The following is a 19,888-nucleotide window of genomic DNA, read 5'->3' on the forward strand; positions in this document are numbered from 1 at the left end:
CATACATGAATGAATCTTGGGGAAGGGAGAAATAAGGAAAAAGTGTGTATAAAATGATTACAGGGAAAGCTAGATATTATTATAGAATAATAATATGAGTATGACACTTTTAAACTTTACTCAGAACAACAACATGCAGGATTAAAATTAACTACAATTTGACCATTGCCGAATTCTACATTGGCCCACTAAACTCCACCATCTCTCTACTTAAAGTGTACTACATTATCCCAGATGAGTTAATTACTAGGACTTTCTGCTTAAGAGAAGAACATAGCTACCAATCCAGAGTGAAATTCCAGGAATCGGGATCCTGTGATCTTAGATGCATATTGCTAGAGATCTATCTGATGTCCAGGATATGGGATCCAGGAAAATCAAAATAAAAAATTAGTCCAGGTAAAAAAAGAAGAAAAATATTTATAAATAAGATAGTGAAGTCTAAACTTCACCTGGAAACAAAATAATCAGAGCTGTACAAAAAGTATGTGGAACACTCAGCACAAACAATCTTAACCTAGTATAAAATTATTACAAGCATTATTATTAGAAGCACTATGGGCAAGGCTCAAAAGCCACAGGCAAAGACTTGGCAAGGTGCCCTGCTATAGAGTATCTTGATCATGATCTTGGAAGTGTCTGAATAATTTCAATGTAAGGTCTCCATGCTGATTTGCACTGGATCACTCAATACACTGCAAGATTTAGCCTTTAACTGCTTGAATGGTGCAACAATAGACTGAAATAAATGAAATAGCAATAAATGAAAACTGACACTTCCTTCCATTTTCCTTCTAAAATGAATGGTAGGTGAAACAAAATACTGACTAGTAAGCAAAATGAATGAATCCCATTTCTGAAGCTCGTTACCAATGTGTAACACAGCATAGATCATGTTGCTGTTTGTGATAGCATTTTTAAGGGAAGCAAAGCAAAGCAAAAATACAGCAGGAGATTTTCAGGGCATAGGGAAGGCTGCAGAATTGCCATATAAGGTTTTGTATGTTGGTGGTTTTCAAACGTTTTCCTAAGGTGACCTACAAGTACATATATAATTTTGTCTTGATCTAGCAGAGAGCTTTTGGGGGTTAGAGTCCTGACCCATGCTGAAGCCATGGATTGAGCCATTGCTCAGGGGCCTCATATGTGGCCTTCATCTTGTCATCTGTGAGCTTTCAAAAAAGTGAGGGGCCCTGGGCAGTTGGAAAAGTGACAAAGTTGTGACTCCAAGACTAACACCTTGAGTTCTCCAGCTCAGGGGCAGAAGGTGGTTGTTGGGTTGCTTTCCCTCAGACTAGGCCTTGGGCAGGCTAAAGCAATGCAAGGTCTCTGAAGCATAGTCCTATTATCCTAAATCGTTACTTGGCTGCTTTGTCTTAGTGTCACTATCCAAGAACTGGGACACAATTCCAGAATTTAGTAGCAACACACCCATTGAATTCAATGGAAAAAATGACATCCATATCTTCATGAAAGCTAATCTTCTACCTGCACATACTTATCGTATGGCACACACTATTGCTTTCAAACTGTCAGACTACATTTTATTTTTGACACTATATTGATGCTTCTCTTACTGTGGGAGGTTGTATCTACTGATTGATCTAAGGCCTCAACAGGGCTAGAAAAACTGATCTTCTGGATTATTTTCTTTAAATGAATAAAACACATAAATACCTTTTTTAGGGAGAAGAACCATAATACAGCTGTTGTTGTTCTTACAGAAATAAAAGATAAAGAAGATGTGATATGGTACCTGAAAACCTCACAGTTGGCACTAGCTTTAGCTATCATCTGCTCAAAACCACCAGATAAAAGCAGCAAAGAATATTCAGAGCACCTGGCCAAAATAGTATCTGGACAGAATTCCAAGCAGAAATTGAGAGTTGAAGCTTTAGAAGCCGAAGTTATTCATTTGAGGCAGCAGCTCCTTTTGAACAAAATTTCTTCAGGATTTTGTTTAGAAAATAGTAAGTTATTAATTTCCATTTTGAATGAACTATGGATATAATGTATTGCTTAAATGAAGAATTCTCACATATTTTCTTTAAAATATGTGTTCACTATTGGTAGATTTGTATCGAACACCACTCCCCCGTGCAAATTTGACTTTAAAAAGTGGGGAGGATAGCTAGGTGTGTGTGTATGCAAATGTAAACAGCACAGAATGCTAAGGGAGGAGGTACCCAAGTCCCTCTGTCACCTCTTCCCACCCCACAAAGTTGCACCATGGAGGTCTTTGATATCTTAGGGTCAATTGTAGCCTGTTGTCCCGCTCTTAGCTGCTATGCTCAATAAAGGATAGAAAAGCTCTCTTCCCAGACAAATTCATGGGTAAGCTGCTAGTAATAGCTATATATTACCTCCAGTATTAGAAGCAGTACCAGTTGTTGAGGATCACAAGGGTGATCCTTATGTTTGATTTGTGAACTTCCCATAGGCATCTGGCTGGCCACTGTGAGAACAGGACAGTTGTCTAGATGGGCCTTTCATCTGATCCAGCAAGACAATACTTCATTCCCAACTTCTGATTTACTTGTACCAGTAGGATTAGTTCCAAACATTTGCCTGTCCCCACAGTAACAAAATGTCTAGAATGTGTATGTAACAGTAAAATCTAGCACATTATATTAATTAATAGAGAATCTTTCTTTATAAGCAGTTGCTTTGGTTAGTAGGTTGTTGCTGAAGCTACAGAATAACTGAGGTGCACAGCCTATAAAATCACATGTGGTTTGAAGTACAATCTTGTTTTCAAAGCAGTTTGCCACTGTTTCTTTTCAACCATCGGATTGTATTTCTTGAGAATTCCTTTGAGTTCAGAATGCCTTTTTAGTTATTAATTCAGGTAGATCAAAGTAAAAAGAGAAGAATCTTTTCTTGCATGTTTGCCTTCAATACTTCTACTGCTAAGAATTATAGCAAGCCTAATTTCTTGAAACGTTCAGCTTTTATATTGCCACCCTGGTCTCCTGCTGGGATGAAGGGCAGGATATAAATCAAATAATAAATAAATAAATAAAAATATTGAGAGGTGTTTTTTAAATTAATCTGGTACAATCATCCCCTCCCAAAATTACCCTGGCATAGAATCTTTCTGGCTTTTAAGAATTATTATTCTCATTACTATTTTTATTAATCCTAGATTAATAAATCTAGATTAATAATCCTAGATATTTTTAAATCAGAACCATGGTGTTTGAGGATAAAAGTGCACAAATTATTGATAACCACTAATGATTTACTCCATGGTGGGAGAAACGGCAAACAGCATCTTCCCTTTGTAGATTTCTTCAGCATACATTCCTTTTCCATCTGTTTTGAACTCCTTAGAACAAGGGTGAGCAACCTGTGGCCCTCCAGAGGTTGCTGGACTACACCTATCATCTCTGATAATTAGCCATGCTAACTGGGGCTGATGGGAATTGGAGTCCTGGAGAGTTGCAGGTTGCACCTTCCTACCACAGAATTCTGGCAAAGTTCTTGCTTTGGAGGCACATTATTGTGAAACGAATAGCATGAGAGCTAACGTGCACTGCCATCTCCCTGTGGTGGCCATGTCTTGTCTGTTCCTATAGCAGCTCCCATCTCATAGTAAACAGGTCATCTGATTTAGTTTATCACAAGTAAATTTTGCACATTTCCACAAACTTCCTCAGTGTAGATTGTAACTGGTGGCATGGATGAGTTCAGCTTGTTCTCACTGCAAGCAGATAGCTACTGCGGTCAGAAAAGTAAGCAATCATATACACTTAAATTACATTTCTATTTTAAATAGTTTGGGGTTGGAATATAGAAAGTGTTTATGCTTTTAGAGATAACATCTTGGAGATATTAGTTATGGGATTCTATGGGATTCATGCCAGTGATTTAATGAACTGTAACTGCGGAACTTTTTCTTTCTATTTTTGTTTGTTCCATTATTTGCATTTTTATCTTTCCTTTCTTCTAATGTAGGGTGGGAAACCTGTGGCTCTCCAGATGTTGTTGGACTCTAGCCAACATTGCCAGTGGTCAGGGAGTAAAGGAGTTGTTATCAAGGAACATCTGGAGGGACACAGGTTCACCACCCCTGTTCTTAGGAGCTTAGAGAGGCAGATATGGATCTTCTCCACATCAGCACCACCACAACAACCTCCTTGGGAGATAGACTGAAATAGAGAAACTGGCCCAAAGTCACTTAGTGAGCTTTGTAGCTGACCAGGGATTTGAACCCAGGTCTCCCAGTTCCAAGCCCACTGTTGGAGGTAGTATGCCTCTATGCACCAGATTCTGGGAATCCCAACAGGTGCTATTTCGCTCCGGTCGTTCTTTCAGGTTTCCCATAGGCATATGGCTGTGAGAACTTGGTGCTGATCTAGATGGGGTTTTGGCTTGATCCAGTAGGGGTCTTTTTACATTTAGTTCCAAGGCTCACTACTTTTCTTCTTGTGCTTCAGGGAATTCAACTGCCATAGGTGAGGCTCTGCCACCTACTCACACAGAGGATTGCTCAGGCCATTTTGAAGATTCAGGATGCGATACCTCAAATGACTATATAGCTGATACACTAGAAACCTTACCTACCTTCCGCCACAGTGAGCATAGTTGCAACAATTCTGCATCCGGCGTTTCATCAAGTGCACTACCAATGCTGACTTCTTGTTGTATCAGCACAAGCAAGTCTTTGGTTTTTCACATGCATTTCCTACAACGTTTCCTTGAACTTAAAAAATTGACAGAGGCTGGAGGTCTAAGAACAGACTTGAAAAAACTCAGAAGGGATTTTTCCACAATATCTGATTCTTTCTCTCAATTGCTTGATGGTCTGGTTGCTTCATATAGCCTTCCTGAGCTCCCCTTTTCACACTCTCTGACTCAGGCCGTTTGTGTCATAACTAACTTATTAAATGATGCAGTTGTATCCAGACAGATTTTGGGAAAGTGTCTCAAGAAATTGGAAGACTCTGTGACAAGACTTGTAGCCGTGGTTTTGAACAGCAACCATCTCAACAGAGTAAGTAAATGTCACCCACAAATTCTCTGTTCATGGAATTTCAGTATGCAACTGAGTTTTCAAGTGTGATGCGTATTTGATCCTGGAGGCAAGCATTTGAAGTTGCCAGATACTGGGCACTAGGTAGCTGCTACTCTGGTGCATGAAGGGCAGGATGTGGAGGCTACTCTGTGTGTAAATGGACTCCATGGACTGGATGCACAGTTCTGCCACCATCCTCATCTATGTGGACTCTCCCCTCTGCTGTACCATTTGATTGTTTTTCTCTTCTTACCTGTCAGCTGCCTGGGCCAAACTGACCCTTGTGGACAGTTAACAGGAATGGGGAATGTGTGGCCCTCCTGACGATGATGTTGGACTCCCAAATCCCATGAACCCCAGCCAGCATGGCCAATTGTCAGGGACGATGGGAGTTGGGCAACCAACATCTGGAGGGCCACATGTTCCCTGTCTCTTCAGTTAACTTCTGCTTAGACTGTGCAGAGGTTCTTATTGGAGCCAGGCTTTGCAGCCTGCATGAAAGAAACTTATTAAACTGCCTTATTCTGAGTCAGAGCATCAGTCCATCTTGCTCAGTAATATCTACACTGAATGGCAGCAGCCCTCCAGGGTTTAAGCTGTGCCAGGGATTGAACTCAGGATATTCTGCATGCAAAGCATGTGATATATCACTGAGCTACAACTCTACCGTTGTACTGAGGGGTGTGTTTGTGTTGCAGCCCTTATTAGGAGAGTGTTGCTAGTTTGCCAGGGCTACATTCCAGGACTGGATGGGGACAGATTTAGTTTGACTGCATAGGGGGTTTAGGTCCCTTTCCCCATCCTGCCTTTCTAGCCCCAGAATCTACCTGGGCAAAATGCATACTTTTACTGGAGGTTGCCAGCAGTCACGAGACAACATTGTGCTATAACAGAAATGAAGCTAGGATGAAGTTTTTCATCTCACAGAGGTTAACTTGGATAACAGAGAAGTGCTAATGCTATGCCTCAGAGTTCCTGGGGCGCTCATTGGTAGCTGTCTGTGAAAATTACAAGCCGTTTAATGAGCATGCTTGCAATCTGGGTCAGAGCTGGGAAAAGTTACTTTTTTTGAACTACAACTCCCATCAGCCCCAGCCAGCATGGCCGCTGGATTGGGCTGATGGGAGTTGTAGTTCAAAAAAGTAACTTTTCCAAGCTCTGATCTGGGTGCTCAACAAGGCTATTAGCATCAGTTATGGCACAGTCTGAAAAATGCTCAAAGAGCATATTATGCATGAGTTATAAGATTAGTCTATGTCAACCAAATTCAGAAATTTCCCAGTGCAGGAGAATTGAGCTCTTCCATGCCAGATGAGCTCAAGGGTTAGAAATATACACCCAGGTGGCTTCAGCTTTCAAGTTACGTAGGTACAGAATATCAAGGAACTTCAGCATTTAAAAGGCTGTAGGGGAATGTAGTGGCAATCTGTAAAACAGTATTGCATGCCTTTTACATAGTTAATAAGTTTTCTCGGGCTTTGATTATGGCATAACAAGAACAGTTGTAGAAGTGTTCATTACCATTTTTAATTTGCTTGTTTTTTCACCAAACACCTGTGCTTGGTATTAACAGTTAAAAGATTTAAGAGTCATGGTTTAGAGATAGTAGTTGTGTTTTCTGGAAAACCAATTAAGTGGATGTCACTAACAGTATTTGAAAAACTTTGAAGGAGAATTTTGTAGTGGCAAATTAGTTTCAACTTTGAGAATAAATACGGGTGTGAGTGAGTAGTAGCTTTATCTAGTAATTCTAAATCTAGCTTCTTCATTTTACTGAGCCAAACAGGTGCTCTAAGCAGGGATGTTGAAGATGCCGAATTGGGGGGTGGGAGGGGTCGGGGAGGAAACCTGAACAGAGATTCATCTGTTTTGGTTGATTCCTGTGGCAGGATGTAGCAATCTTCCATTCCCAGGAAAAATGTTCCAGGCACTTTTTTATATATAAATGTTTCTCTCCTGTAACGTTTGCTTGTAAAAGTATATATCTGTTGTGGCTTATCCATGTCTGGTCAGAGTGATGATATTTAGCAGACATATTTGAGGGGTTTACCATATCTTGCCTCTGGATTAAAAGTCTGTGACAAAAATATCTCAATCCTGTCTGGACTGAAGTTAAAGTAACAGGAAAATTACTAGCTAAAGCTAGGCATATGATTTGATTTTTATCTTTATAAGGAGACACCTGATAGAACCACTCTTTCCTACTCTTGGAAAATGATGGTGAGAGTACTCTTTGTTCACTATTCTATTTATAGTTTTGATATAAGGCCTCTTAAAAAAGGCTTGTGACTGATTATAAGACATTAATTGGGGGCAATGTTCTCCACGGATTCCTGGGCTCAATTTTTCCTTTTTACTTAACCAGATAGCCAGTGAGGTAGTCTGTCAGGTCAGCTGTTCCTACAGAGAGCACAGGCCTGCCTCTAATTCTCAATGCACCTGGCTATTGTGGCTTTGGGCACTTCCAGACTGCCACTATTTTCAGGTGGGATTCAGTCTCATACCAGTAAATTCAGGTTGCACAATTATAGTTGATTGGGAGGTCTTGTACAACAAACCTGCTTCTCCAGATGATCGGACTTTTTGCTATAAGGAAAGTGATGGGGGAATGCAGTGGAAAGGGTAGGATAACACTTTGGTGCACCTTGATCTAACCTCCCTGCAGACAAATTAGGATGAATGCTCAGTAAACAGGTTGTCTGGAAGTGGCCTTTATCCCTTGCATGCAACTGGAGGATGACGATTGATGCCAAATATTTTCAGTGTCGATAACTCCTCCTTCTCTCATGATTTTATTGTTTAACTGCCCCCCCATGGATGCCATCCTAAGACTGAATTCAATAAGTTGGAGGAAAAGAAGCTGCTCTTCTCTATAGTGTCTGAAAACCAGGGCATTATGAGAATATACCACATCTACAGTATACATTTAAAGCACTGTTAAGGCACTTTAAACAGTAATGATTACTCCCCCCCCTCAAAAAAAATTCCTGGGAAGTGTAGTTTGTGAAGGGTGCTGAGAGTTGTTCAGAGACCTCTTTCCTCTCACAGAGCTACAGTTTCCAGAGTTCCCAGGGAAGAGGAATTGACTGTTAAACCGCTCTGCTGCCACTCAGTGTAGACAATGCAGCAATGGTGAAAAACAAAAAAGTGAATATTTCTAAAGCTAATATTATAAATTTCCTTTACTGTATCAGCATTAGCATCTGTTAACAACAGTCACGGTCATCATCTTCAGGCATAGAGTAGTGTCAGGCACAAGACAGAGTCAAGCCTGGTAACCCATCCCTTGCCAATAATAGCTAGTCTGGGTAGACCTGAATAAGGAATTGGGGAATAAGGAATGGTCCTCCCAAAGGATTGGCAGTGTCTTGCCTCCCAAACATGGGCTGGACACAATTTTATGCTGGCTCATAAAGGACACTGCCTTAGGGGTGTGCATTTGATTTGGGATCTCGCAAAGATTGTTGTGGAGTGCACACTCTCAATTTTTCTTCTCTTCAGTGTGTATTTTGTGGTGCCAATTGCAGCTGAAATTAGCCTTAGCTGAACACTGTGTGATATTCAGAAGTGAGTGCATAGCCTTCAGCTCTACCAGTCCTCCCCCACAAAAAAACAGGCAAAACACCTATATCACACCCCAAAACAATACACAGACCAAAAAGAGCAGGCCACCTGGGAAGTGGTGGTGGGGTCTCATTTACTGAATTTGTGATTGTGATTTGCCAGCAGATAACGCACATGCAGCCTAATCCAACCCACAGTTACTCAGTAGTAAGTCCCACTGAGTTTCAGTGAGGTCTGAAATAAAAAAAACTATTCATCGGATTTCCACGTTAGCCATGTTTCTACACCAGCCTTACTCTTCAATAGGATTTCAGGCTGAGATTAGTTAATGGCTAAAAGAAGTATTCATGTATTAAAACTTTGCTCGATTTCCCCCCGTTACTTGTTTATTTTGGGAAATGAGACCTGTACCGCAAAGTAAATCACTTGGGAGTGGCGAGCTTGTAAGTAGTCTTCTCTTTTCATAAATTATGCCATTTTTTTTAAAAAAAAAAGATTGTTCTAGAGGTATTAAAAACAGCACCTTCCTGTCCACCGAAAGCCTTTATAATCCTCTGGAACTGAATCTATGCCTTGGTGATGGTGAGGCCTTTTAATAAGCAAAGAGAACATGCAGGTGTTGGCCAGATGTCCTTTCTAAAGGGATGGCATAGGTGCAGTTTCAGTAAGTTCTCATGCTGGTTTGTTGGTGGTTTGTTGGTTTGTGTTTGCACAGCAAGAATAATAAGCTAGGTATGCAAATGTGGAATTGCTCCAGACAAATATAGTAAGATGCCTTAGGTTGTGAACAGTCTTGGTGACTTCAGCTTTTTGGTGCTACTGCAAGAACTTCCCAGCACAGGAACAGATAATATTTAAAAAATAGAGTAATGTCTCTCTCTAGGGCCTTTCAAGTTTAAAGCCACCAAGCTTCCTTAGCGTTAAATTAATTGAGTCTCCAGAGGATTTACAGGCATGACTGGGAAACGTTGTTACATTCTGATCAGCTTTTAAGAGTATCATATAAGATGACAAAACAGCAGTACATTCTCAAAACATTCACAATTTATTTGGAAACATGCGTGGAGAGCTAGAAAGAGACTGCAAATGCCTACAGCTTGCTAATTGTATTACTGTAAACTTAAATGAGTTTCCTACCTAGCTGCCTTTCTGTTGGAGACCATAGTACAGTTCAAACAGTGATCATTACCTTGAAGAGCACAAGATCTAAAAGCAGCCCCAGGCATTATCATATAATAATGAGAGAGCACATAATGGGTCTTGAGAGACAAGCAGAGTTTATTTTAATTTTTGGCTTCATTTCTGTTTGAGTGGTTTTCTCCATACCTGTCTCTGAAATTAATAAGCCACTTTCCTGGAGCATGAAGGCACTTCATACAGCTACCTTGCTGAAGGTCTGTGTCTGTTCTGTGCCTTGAGAGAAATGGCCTGAGATCCCTGCATACACTCTCTTGAGCTTCATGATGGAAGAGAAGCAGGATATGATATAAATTAAATACAGGGATAGTCAGGTCATCAATAACAAAGCTGTATGTTGAGGGCAAAACTAGACATGATGTTAACTGTATGAATTAATACACTTTTTAAATATATGTAAATAGCAGCATCGGGACCACATAAGGTGGGGGAGGAAAATGTAACTCTTTCTCTTCCTGCCATGGACAAACTAAAACCACCTCTTGGAAGATGCATTTGTATTTCAAGGAAATGTGCCTGGCAAAGAGAGAGTTAAACTCCCTCTTCTCCATCAGGCTTCCCCATGGGTGCTGTTTACATAACACCCCCGCCCAAAGCCCCATATTAATTGCTTTCATGCAGTGGATGTCGTGTATAGCTTGCCTTTCAGACAGTTTTTTTTGTGTATTGCATTTATTTACTGCTTTTCTCTCAAGATGGTTAACAATTTTAAAATACTAAAACAAATGATATAAAATGTAGAGTGACAAGACGTCTCAGGCTAACTGGAGACACTGGCACAAACTGCCTGGCCTGGCCTGGCCTGGCCTCCCTCGCTTCTGCCTTCCCTTCGGTCACATGGCTCTGCGTTAAGCCCCCCAGGGGATGTGGGGGGAGGAGCTTCCCTAGCCGTTGTCTCAGGCCATTCATTTTTCTTATCAAGAGCCAGTGGTCAGTGCTCCCTGGCCTGGGCTTCCTCGTGTCTGCCCACCTTCAGGCAGACAGGCCTTAAATAGCTCCAGGGAAGGTAGAGGCCTTCCCCAACAGGGCTCTCAGGCCACTAATGTTTCTGTCGGGAGCTGGTGTTCTGTGCTCCCTGGCCTGGACTTCCTCACTTCTCTAGTGTGAAATGCATATGTTCTCAGGTTGTATGGATTGAACAAACACTTGGGGAGAGAGTCTGATTTTGGGTGTGGGTGTGTTTAGTGTTGACTTCGGCGTTAATGGGGTAACTAGGATTTATTCTCTATACCAACAGGAATAAAATCTTGATGTTTCCCAAGGAAAATGGAATGCAGTGTAGATCACACTTTAACCATAGCTGTATTAAAAACTGATGTAACAAGAGGCTTTAACAACAGCTATAAAGAATTACCAAGAAAAAAAGTGAACAACACAGCTGTATAGAGAGAGATTGTATATTTATTATTAATAATTAGTCACTTTCCTTACAAATATGACCCAAAGCAACATACAACCACAATTTAGTAGCTTTCTGTCATTTGATAACTATTTGACTATATTGAAACAAGTGGGTCAATGTGCAGTAAGTAATGACATTTAAAATCCAGCCTAGCACAAAAGGTATGATCACCAGCACGGAGGATGTAAATCCAAGACAAGTCCTTCATATGGACAATTAAAGTGTTTAATACATATCAGAATTGTGTTATGTGTAACATATGCAAATGAAAAAGTTGCAAACTTTCTTGACTCACATAAGCATCCTAGACAGATGGTGTAATAGCTTCAAAAAGATGACATTTTAAGAATAAAATCATGTAATATAAAAACGGCCTAGTGTTATGGTAATATTCTTTGTTTCTAACCTTTTAAAAGGATATTGAATACATTTTATTAATTTACTGTGTGCAGTTAGACCTGAGATCAAATCTCAGTTCAACTATTGTGTTGCAACTAAAGATAACTGTGCTTTTGTAGATTTTTTTTTTTAAAATCACTGATTGTTTGTTTGTTTTTAATTCTGTCTCATAGCAACCAAGTCTCCTTTCTTCTCCCATATCTAGCCAAACTCAGAATCTGGTCTTTTTTTCCCTTTCCTTTTTAAAATTTAAAATTTGTATTTTATGCAACATAACAATCCAACATAAGCTTATAACATGGGTTACAAGTTACATGCCACAAAGCAATATCGGTCACATTCTGTGAACATAGTAACAAATCAGTTGGCCAGTAACAGGCCACTACCTGTAAGGTTACATATAAAGTAGAAAGAGCATTTTATGAAGAGGTAGACAATGCATATCAAATGTCAAAGTTAACATATGAAATAAAATGAAACCAATCAGTCTTGAAAGTGTGTTGGGTTATTTCACCTCTGGCGAGTTTACATCGCTGCGTGAGCTCATTCACTAATGTTAAATACAAAACACTCCCCTGAAGCTTTCTAATGGTGAGCAATCCCCATACAGGCAGCTGTGAGAAAATAAGTTATCAAGGTTTTATACACTAAATACTTGTTTTGCCCCTGAAATAAAGAAGGCCAAACCTGGTTGAACCTCCAGCTCCCAGTGAAGAATCTTTGAAATAACTGCAAAGACACTTTGCCAGAACCTGCTCATTATCAGACATTCCCACCAGAGGTGTATAAATATACCCGAACACAGACGTCCCTTGTAGCATAATGGTGACAAGCTCCATATTAATATAACTAAATCGGATCAGAGTCCAGTGCTACCGATGTGCTAACTGGAGCATCAATTCCTTAATCTTAATTTTAAGGTGCGAGACTCTACACATTGCTTTTCAATTTATCTCTAGAACTGAACCCCTAAAATCTGTTTCCTATAACTTCTTTAATCCTCCCCTCTCACCATATAAGAGATCAGTCATCATTTTACAGTAGGGCCCCACTCATATGGCAGGTTATGTTTCGGACCCCCGCTGTAAAGCGGAAGCCATTTAATAGAATGGCGTGTGATGCCCGAAAACCACCGTAAAAGCGGAACAAGTGCCGTATGAGTGGGGCTTTAGTCTAATTGCATCTAATTGAGACCGCTGTATTAGCGAATCGCTGTAAAACGAAATGCTGTAAATCGGGGCCCTACTGTATATACCACTCCTTTAGCCCTTCTCAAGCTAGTCTCACATAGTTTCTCAAAAAGGGTTAGTGAGCATGGTATACCATACACTCAAGACTACATGATCATGAAAGGCTGTACTTGCATCTTCTGAAAGTAATTCGATTTGAGATCCCCCAGCTACATTTCCAGCTGCTGCAGTGTCAAAGGTCTACCTGTAGTAAAGAAGTCCGGTATCTTATGAATTTCCCTTACCTTCCATCCTTGATGTTGACAGTACTTGAAAGAATCAGTAAATCTCAGGTGATCCAAAAAGGGCAGCAAAGGGGATGGATCAGCAGCAAAATGTTTTCCCACTTCACCTTGAGAGTGGCTTGTAAGAATGGACTGGGGATAGAGCAAAGCCTCCTTAAGGGAGAAGAGAAAGGGTAGTGCTCCATCAGTACAGGGGCTAAGCTTAGTTTCTATTCTCACCCATGGTACATCACAGCCTAGAAAGCAAAACTAGTGAGGCATTTGTAATGGTGTAATGGTTAGAGTGCTGTACAAGGTCAGGGAGATCCAGGTTAAAATCCCCATTTGGCCATGAAGCCCACAGGTGATCTTGGGCTAGTCACTATCTCTTAGCCTAATCCGGCTCACAAGGTAGTTGTGGAGATAAAATAGGGGAGGGGAGGGAGAGAAATACGTGCACTGTTTTGAGCTCCTTCAAAGGTGGGATATAAATGTAATAAATATAAAGAGAAAAAACGGATCAGGTGGGCAGAATGATGGGTAGTCTGTTACTTGGAACAGACCGTTCAGACAATCAGGGAAAGGGAAAAGTATACTTAAGGGCACTTCCAGACTGTTGCTGGTTTCAGGTGGGATTCAGTCAACATTCTAACAATTCTAGATTGCACAATTAAAGTTGATTTGGAGCACTTGTGCAACAAGCCTGCTTCTCCCTGCATCCCCAGATAGGACTTTTCACAGTAAGAAAAGTTATGAGGAAGTGCACTAGAAAGCATGGGATAACATTTGCTTGGCACAACATGCTATAACCTGTCCTCAAACAAATCAGAACGAATGCTCAATAAATAGCTGACTTTGTCTTACCTCCCCACAAACTGTGCAAACAAATCTGGATAAATGCTTAGTAAGCCAGTTGTCTGGAAGCAACTTAGTTCAGTGAGACTGCATATATGTAAAACTAAGCATGTCTTTTCAGCTCCTTTCTGACAACAGCATCCTGGAGAAACCTTGCAATCTTCACAGCCCAGGCTTGAAACTCTCTAATCCTCGAAGTTGCCAAGTCAAAGTACTAGCTTGTGAATTAATTGTCTGCGCTAGAGCAGCTAATGGTTACCTGAAAGAGACGTGACAAGTCCAGACTTGCTGAAACTCTTTTGAGGGCCAGAAAGCTCTAATTGACAATAACATTAGAAACTGGCCATTTCTAATTTTAGGCTTCTGAGAGCAGCCTCATTAGAGAGCCTTTTTTATTACCATCTTCTTCTACAGTCCTTGTTTCTCCTTTTTGAAATTGGGATTTTAAAGCTTTTAATTGTGGGCTACATCCCAAAGGCTTGGTGTATGTAACAATTAGTTAAAAACACATTTCTAAAACATCTAATTAAAACCTGATTAAAACAGATAATGAGTGGAAACTGCTTAAAAACGCTTCCTTTCCAACTAGCATAAAAAGCCAGTTTGGAGAGATGGGGACCCAAGGAGTGTGGGAATGGAATGGGGGGGGGAGGAACTGCAGATGCAGAGAGAGGAGAGCAAACACTGAAAAGAGAAGCAAGAGTGTGCAGAGAGAAAAAGGATATTGAATGGGATTTAAATGTGAAAAAAACCCACATTTTCCTGTGGTTAATGTAGTAGTGTGGCTCCAGAACCATAGATTTTGGAGGTCATCTAGTGCAACACCCTGCTAAATAAATGCAGGATCTGCAATGCAGGATCCACATACAGCATTCTTGATAATGACCATCCAGTCTCTGCTTAAATACCTCCAGTGAAGGAGAGCCCACCACTTCTCTGATTGTCTGCTCCTCTTTTCATCTGTGTCTTGTTTTGGGGTGTGTGTAGGTGTTTTGCCTGTTGTTGTTGTCGTTTGGTGGGGGGGATTCTGGGCATCATCAACTTTTCTTCTGTAAAATGGGTATTTTGCTGTGCCTTTTACAGATTCTCAGATTTCCAAATGCATTCACAAACCCCAAAAGTTTGGGGAACCCTATGAATATACTTTATATGTGATTATAGATGTAGTTCTTGAAGTTCTTCCTTTTCCTTGTCTGTGTTCCCTCTTCTTTGTGCCCTTCTTGGTACGAATGTCACTTGGTTAGCTGCCAACTGAAATCGACCTTAACTGAAGACTGAGTGTGGTGGGGCAGAAGGCTTCGCATATATGGCACATCTAGCATTGTGTCTTAAAGATTTTATCCAGTTAAAGAGGCTGCTTAAAATAATTGATCTACTTATTGTACTGTGTTGTATCTCTTAATTATTGCAAGATGCTAGCGTTTGACCAACCTAATAAACCTGGTAAGCAAGAGCCTTCCAAGAAAACAATGAAAGGACCTATTTCTAGCTATATAGAATCCAGGTACTAGATACAGAGGGGTAAGAAATATTCCTTGCATGGGGATGTATAGTGATACATTTTCAACAGATAGAGGCACAACTGAAGAAACAAAAATACAGGGGTAAAGCAACTGAAGGAAGTAAATAGGATATGGAAGATACTAAAGTAGTATAGTTAGACTTATTTGGAGAGGATTTGAGAAAATAATGTTGTATTATTAAACTCATCATGCCAAAGCTTGTGGTCCCTTTTTTCCAATAAAAGACAATGACTCTGTTTGCACAGCTATGAAGAACACATAGACCTGTGAATAATGGAAGCATGATCACTACTGGTACTCTTATGTCCCTGTCTTAAAAAGACTTGCTATTTGATGAATATTTATTCAAATTCACATCACCGTTATCAAGAGAGGCATTCAGAGAAATCTAATTTTAAAATGAATTATTCATAAATAGCACTCTTTTCCAGTGGCAAATATGTCCAGAAATATAGTAATTTCTCCTAGTAGTAGAATCTAAAACAAAAAATGAAAACGGTCCTTGTAAAATTGATTAAATATGCACCTTTGTATTAACCTTCATTTTTAAAATATTATATTCTTTCTTATTTAGGCTTAAATTGATTATTTTGTGAAGTCAGTATATTTAATATGTATTTAAAACAGCGTTTCCCCCCTCTTACAATGGAAAACTTGCTCGTTGTCAAGCACTTGATAAAAGTCTAGTGTGCTTTGGAGTTCATTGAATTTGTGTAAGGGTTTTGCAAATTAACACATTCTAACAAAAACATGCACAAATACGGACACTCACATACTTTTACTACATGTGAATATTCCCTGCAAAATACTTGTATATTGCCTTAAGAAAAAATAGGCAGCTTTCCAGTCATTCCCAGCCCATCTGCCTTTCTTTCTCTAAAGTGCTGTCATAAAGCTCCTTCTCCTTAGATAGTTCTCTTTGTCTGAAGTACAGTACAGGCATACCCCGCTTAAAGTAGCTTCACTTAAAGTAGCCTCGCTATAAAGTACATGCTCCATACTCCACCATACCCTGCTTAAAGTACGCCCGCTTGGCAATAATGGACACTTTATTGGCATGACGCCGCTGCCATCTAGTGGTGATTGCGTGCAGTACAAGTGAAGATAATTGCTTCATTTTAAGTACATTTTCACTTAAAATACACTCTCCGGTCCCATTGCATACGTTAAAGCGGAGTATGCCTGTAATAAAGAATCCAAAGGCCTTTTTAAAGGTGAAACTAACTAGCCTGTGTCTTTGCTTTGCTATAGATAATCTTTCAAGCCTGTGCCTTTGCTTTGCTAGGGTGAAACTGACAAACCTGTGTGTTTGTTTGCTTTGCATTAGAGATCTCTGGATCCAATTAAGATTCAGCGGAGGAGAAGGAGGGGAGTGGGAAGGAAGGGGAATGGGTGGGTGCTGGGTAGGCACCCTTTAAAGCCCTTGTTGAAGCTGCCCCCACCATCTATGAGCTGGTGTAAGAACCTATCCCTATTCTTTCTGTGTTATTCCTACCTCCGGTAGCAAACTTTCTGTTAAAGAAGTAATGTCCAGGAACACATCTACTTTAACTGAGGTATTGCTGTAGTCATATATATATTAGTACCTGAAGGCATGAATACTATTTCATGCGGAAACCACCCAGTGCAGGTCCCTCAGAGCCCTGCTAAAGATCCCCATTGGCCAACACGCTGTAATACAGTTCGGGATACTCCCTTATTATACAAGTCACACAATTCAAATTTGTTGGGTCATTCAGCTTTAAGCCCAGATATAACTGTACGGCAACCCTCTAAAATGACACAAAACAATGTCTCTTTGAGGTCTGATGATTTGGGGATTTCCCCCAAGTCCCCAGTACCTAATAATTATGAGGGTCTACAAAAAAAACTTGCCTCTACCAAACACACACAATTGGATCTAAAAACTTCTGACCGGCTGGCTCTACAATTTTTGGAACCACACGAGTGTGATCTACCAGATCATAACATCAGCCCACATACTTCTACTGTTCAAATCTCTGTCCCCTGTGTTCCACCCTTCAATTGCTGTGTCCTGGAGGATTCATGTGACATTATGGATACAATCGAAGAGACAGACTGACTGCGACCAGTGTACGGCCCTACTTCTTTAAAAATCCTCTCTTGGAACATCACTGGGTGGAAATCCAAAAGCAGTGATCTTAATTTCTTGGCCTACCTGAATAAATTCGACATTATTCTGCTCCAGCAGACTTGGTGTAGAGACCATATCTTTGTTAATGGTTTTGTGACCCTCTGCACCCCTGCACTGCCAAACAAGAGTAAGGGTAGAGCCAGACAGGGTCTGTGCATTCTGGTTTCTTCATCACTGGATGCCAAATTAACTGAGCTTCCGAACAGTGACTCTACAATGATGGCCCTGACTCTAGAATTGAGGTCTCTACACCTAACCTTACTTTTATTTAATATTTACTTACCTCCAATGTCTAACAGGGAGGACGCCTTGTCCAACTGGCTTAAAATTGAATGTCTCTTTGCCCATTGGACATCCAAATTTACCTATGCATTCCCAAAAATAGCAGGTGACTTTAATGCAAGGACAGGAACTTACCTGGTGGATGTCCCCTCGATTGGCTCCCTTTCCAACGTTGACAGGAGCCATCTAAGGCACAATTCACATCACTCCAAAGACACTCATTTGAATTTTGCAGGAGTTGGTTTGCTTCAGTTTGTCTCTAAATTTGACCTGTATATCTTAAATGGCACTAGTGTAGGTGATGACTGGGAGGAGTACACCTACATCTGTTCTAGGGGATCGAGTGTGGTTGATTACATTATTACGCATAAGATGATGAAAACTCTGGATTATTGTTTTAGGGTAGCGGTCTGTTCTGATAGTGATCATCTGCCGTTGGAACTCCTTCTTCCTATTTCAGGTGGCACACAGTTAAATAAACCTCTACAGGCACTCTCCAATCTACCAGTAGTGGCAGGAACCAATGATAAAGTGGTCCATCAAAACAGGCCAGGCTTTTAGCAATTTTATTCAACTCCCTCATATAACTAGATCTGTAGGACTAATAACAACAGATAGTTTGCCAAGTAAAGGCTTGACAATCTATGAGAATCTGATACAGGATTTGAACTCCACACTCCAAACAATCCCTAAGAAAACTCCCAAACATCCGATTGATAGAACCAATAGGTGGTCCGATAGAGAATGTAGTGATCTCAGGAGGAGAATTCGTTCTGCCTATTGTTGCTATGGTAGCAATAATGAGCACCAACTTCCGCACTCTTATTATGTGTTACGAAAAGAGTATAAGAAACTCATTTCCAGGAAGAAAAACGAGGGCACCAGGGATTTATGGCAAATGTTGATAGCTGCAACATTCTTTCTGGAAGCTAGTCTCTGGAGCCTTGGCTTACCATAATGGCAGCCCTGATTGTCATATTCCAGCTAACATCTGGGAGGAGCATTTTTGGGTTGTGTTTAATGATCCAAATTCATCAAAACTAAGCTCTCCCCTTTTTTGTTGACTGACATCCCTGAGTGGCCCCCCGTTGATGCTAACACCATTGTGGAATTACTAACTCAATTAAAGGTGGGCAAAGCCCCCGGACCAGACGGTATTCCCCCGGAGCTGCTGAAATGTAAGATCAGCTGGTGGGCTCCTCTGCTGGCCTCTCTTTTTACGCTAATTAATAAATCAGGAATAATCCCCACAACCTGGCTGAGAGCTTATATTATTCCTATTTTTAAGAATGGTCTTAAGAGTGACCCAAGTAACTATCGGCCAGTCAGCTTGTTGTCTATTGTGGGGAAGACATATGCCAGTTATTTAAGCTCAAAGCTGAAATTGTGGATAAGTGCTAACAACATATTGGGAGAAGAGCAGATAGGATTCAAACCAGGGTGCTCTACTCTTGATCACTGCCTGGTTTTGGCTCATTTAGCGTATAAACATTATAAGACTCGAGGGGGTAAACTCTTTACAGCCTTCATGGATTTGAAGTCTGCTTTTGACTCCATCTCGCGAACGACTATGGAGTAAACTAGAATCTCCTTTTATAGAGAAAAGGCTACTGTTTCTGATATCCGCTTTATATTATAATACCTCCATTCAAGTCCGATGTAGTCATCTTGGTCACTTCTCAAGGGAGATCCACTACTCACAAGGTGCCAGACAAGGGTGTGTCCTTGCTCCCACCCTATTCAATCTATACCTGGCTGATCTTCCCTCAGCTTTGGGAAGGATACAATCCCATCCTCCCAAACTTGGGTCTGCAAAAGTGTTCATCCTGCTTTATGCAGACGACACGGTCCTAATATGTCAAACCCAGCTGGGTCTAAAAAGACTACTTAAGGGTTTTGCGGGCTACTGCAAAGGCAACTTCTTAACAATCAACCGCGCCAAATCTAAAGTAATTGTGTTCTCTAGGAGAAAGGTTAGGTTCCCCTGGTTTATAGGACCCGTCAGAATTGAACAGGTTAACTCCTACAAGTACTTGGGGAT

At 40.6% G+C, this 19,888-nt stretch overlaps 1 protein-coding gene across 6 annotated transcripts in view; it reads left to right on the forward strand.

Annotated features, from left to right (window-relative positions):
• MEI4 (meiotic double-stranded break formation protein 4) overlaps positions 1-19,888 on the forward strand; it is a 116,988-nt gene that overhangs the window by 24,139 nt on the left and 72,961 nt on the right. For 5 of the 6 annotated variants that reach the window (XM_061623172.1, XM_061623169.1, XM_061623166.1 and 2 more), the window contains 2 exons: positions 1,725-1,970; positions 4,440-4,996. In XM_061623172.1, coding sequence (XP_061479156.1) covers positions 1,725-1,970; positions 4,440-4,996 — 803 coding nt within the window. The remainder of the gene's footprint in view (positions 1-1,724; positions 1,971-4,439; positions 4,997-19,888) is intronic. The other variant, XM_061623170.1, reaches the window with a different exon arrangement.

Source organism: Rhineura floridana, chromosome 4 (assembly GCF_030035675.1).
Source record: "Rhineura floridana isolate rRhiFlo1 chromosome 4, rRhiFlo1.hap2, whole genome shotgun sequence".
NCBI classification, from domain to species: domain Eukaryota; kingdom Metazoa; phylum Chordata; class Lepidosauria; order Squamata; family Rhineuridae; genus Rhineura; species Rhineura floridana.